This window comes from Sinocyclocheilus anshuiensis, unplaced genomic scaffold (assembly GCF_001515605.1).
Source record: "Sinocyclocheilus anshuiensis isolate Anshui unplaced genomic scaffold, SAMN03320099.WGS_v1.1 scaffold1078, whole genome shotgun sequence".
In the NCBI taxonomy this organism is placed as follows: Eukaryota; Metazoa; Chordata; class Actinopteri; order Cypriniformes; family Cyprinidae; genus Sinocyclocheilus; species Sinocyclocheilus anshuiensis.
Genome location: NW_015536516.1, coordinates 350,280 through 352,010, shown reverse-complemented (window position 1 = coordinate 352,010; position 1,731 = coordinate 350,280). Strand labels below are relative to the sequence as shown.

At 39.6% G+C, this 1,731-nt stretch overlaps 1 protein-coding gene across 1 annotated transcript in view; it reads left to right on the top strand.

Annotated features, from left to right (window-relative positions):
• Window positions 1–561: 561 nt before the first annotated feature.
• The window catches only part of LOC107693325 (attractin-like), a 114,142-nt gene continuing 112,972 nt past the window's right edge, over window positions 562–1,731 (top strand). Inside the window, exons 1-2 of the mRNA XM_016492664.1 lie at window positions 562–581; window positions 759–956. Coding sequence (XP_016348150.1) covers window positions 562–581; window positions 759–956 — 218 coding nt within the window. The remainder of the gene's footprint in view (window positions 582–758; window positions 957–1,731) is intronic.

The following is a 1,731-nucleotide window of genomic DNA, read 5'->3' as shown; positions in this document are numbered from 1 at the left end:
ATTTGAAATGTTGCCTTGGCAACGAAAAAAGTTTTTCACTGCATAAAAATATTTATTTAAATAATATGTATATTTATTTTTATTTGCATTTCAACTTTATTTCAATTAATAAATTATTTTAATAGTTTTGGTCAGCAACAGGGCTGAAAAATAGATCAAAATAATGCAATTTTACAAATCGTGATTTGCATATTGCAAGGACTTGCAACAATGGAATGATTTTAATACTTTAGAAAGTTGCAAAGAAAGGTTTAGGTTGACACAAATAGCTATCAATTTAGTGCCGAAAGTAGTATGTTGCTCATATCGTTTTCAGCTTTTAAATGTATTTAAATATAATTTACATTTATTTTAATTTGCATTCCAAATCACTTGTTATTTAACAGGTTGTCACAATATCACACAATTATTAAACAGGTTATCACATTTTCCATTAATGTCATACAGCCCTAGTTAGTAGTTAACAATAACAACACTGTTCCTGAAAATTGTAAACATGTTGGCTCTATCAGAACTTTGCTTTGATTGAGCAGTCTGACATATCAACTTCAGTCTTGGCCAATGGCGTGGGGCTACCTGAAGTAAGCTGTTAGCAGGAAATCGTTGGAATGGAAACAATGGAAGACCAGAAACGATCCTTATTTAAGCAGTTCTGCCAGTAATGCAGCAATTGCACACTTGCACACATTTTAGTTTATCAATGCAGATGTGGGATTTCCTGTTGCATTGATTTCTCTGTGTCTTTCTGCTCTACCCAGGTTAAATACCTGCCCCAATAACTGCTCCGATCGTGGGGAGTGTCGTGTGGGGAATTCCAGTGACTCTGTGCAGTGTGTATGTGAGGACGGCTGGAAAGGAGAGGCCTGTGATGTGCCCTACTGCTCCTCTCACTGTGGCTTCCCTCTGCGGGGACGATGTGACAGCGCCGCCAAACGCTGCCAGTGCAAACCAGGATGGCAAGGTGAGTTGTCGCTTGGCTCAAGCACAGCAATGACAGTAAGCTACTGGACAATCATGCTTCTAACAGAGAGTTAATTTATGAACAAGATTGATGCATTTCAGGACTGCATTTTGAGAGTGAGTTTTGGTGATCATCATCACACATTGCTCTTTGACCGACCTTGCGTTGTGTGCATTGATATTTACTTTTAGTCTCTATTGCTATGGTTACATTATCATTATCGTGAGAATGACATGACATTAATAATTTGTACAGTATATACATTAGCGGCTGGAATACTGTACGTAAGCTCTATGACGTTAAGAGTAGAGGTCTTTGGCATTTTTTAATTAATCTGCATCGGCCGATTGTGCTGCAAATTAGGCCGATTTATAGGCAGGCCCATCTGCGGGCAGCTAAGCGTTGTTGCGGAACACCGGAGAATCTCTCTCTGGCTGCGTGAGAGACGGAGCAACTCACACTCTGCAGCCGCTTAATGTTCACACACAGCTTCAGCTAATGGCAGGGCAAAACAGACCATTTCGAAAGCATAATTACGTTTTACCCTACTAGAATTGATGCTGGAAAGTTACCATATTCATAAGTGCAACAAGTCATTTGCATGTGAAAGTAGAAACACATGCAATTTAGATGAAACATCTGGGCTGATTATAATGTGCACGTTAACTTTCCTCATGAAATGTGTGTGTAGGTCCGACAATAGCATCCACGATGTCATCGCTCGTGGCCAGCGCACTCTTAAGCAGTTATGAGCAGCAGGCTGTGTAATA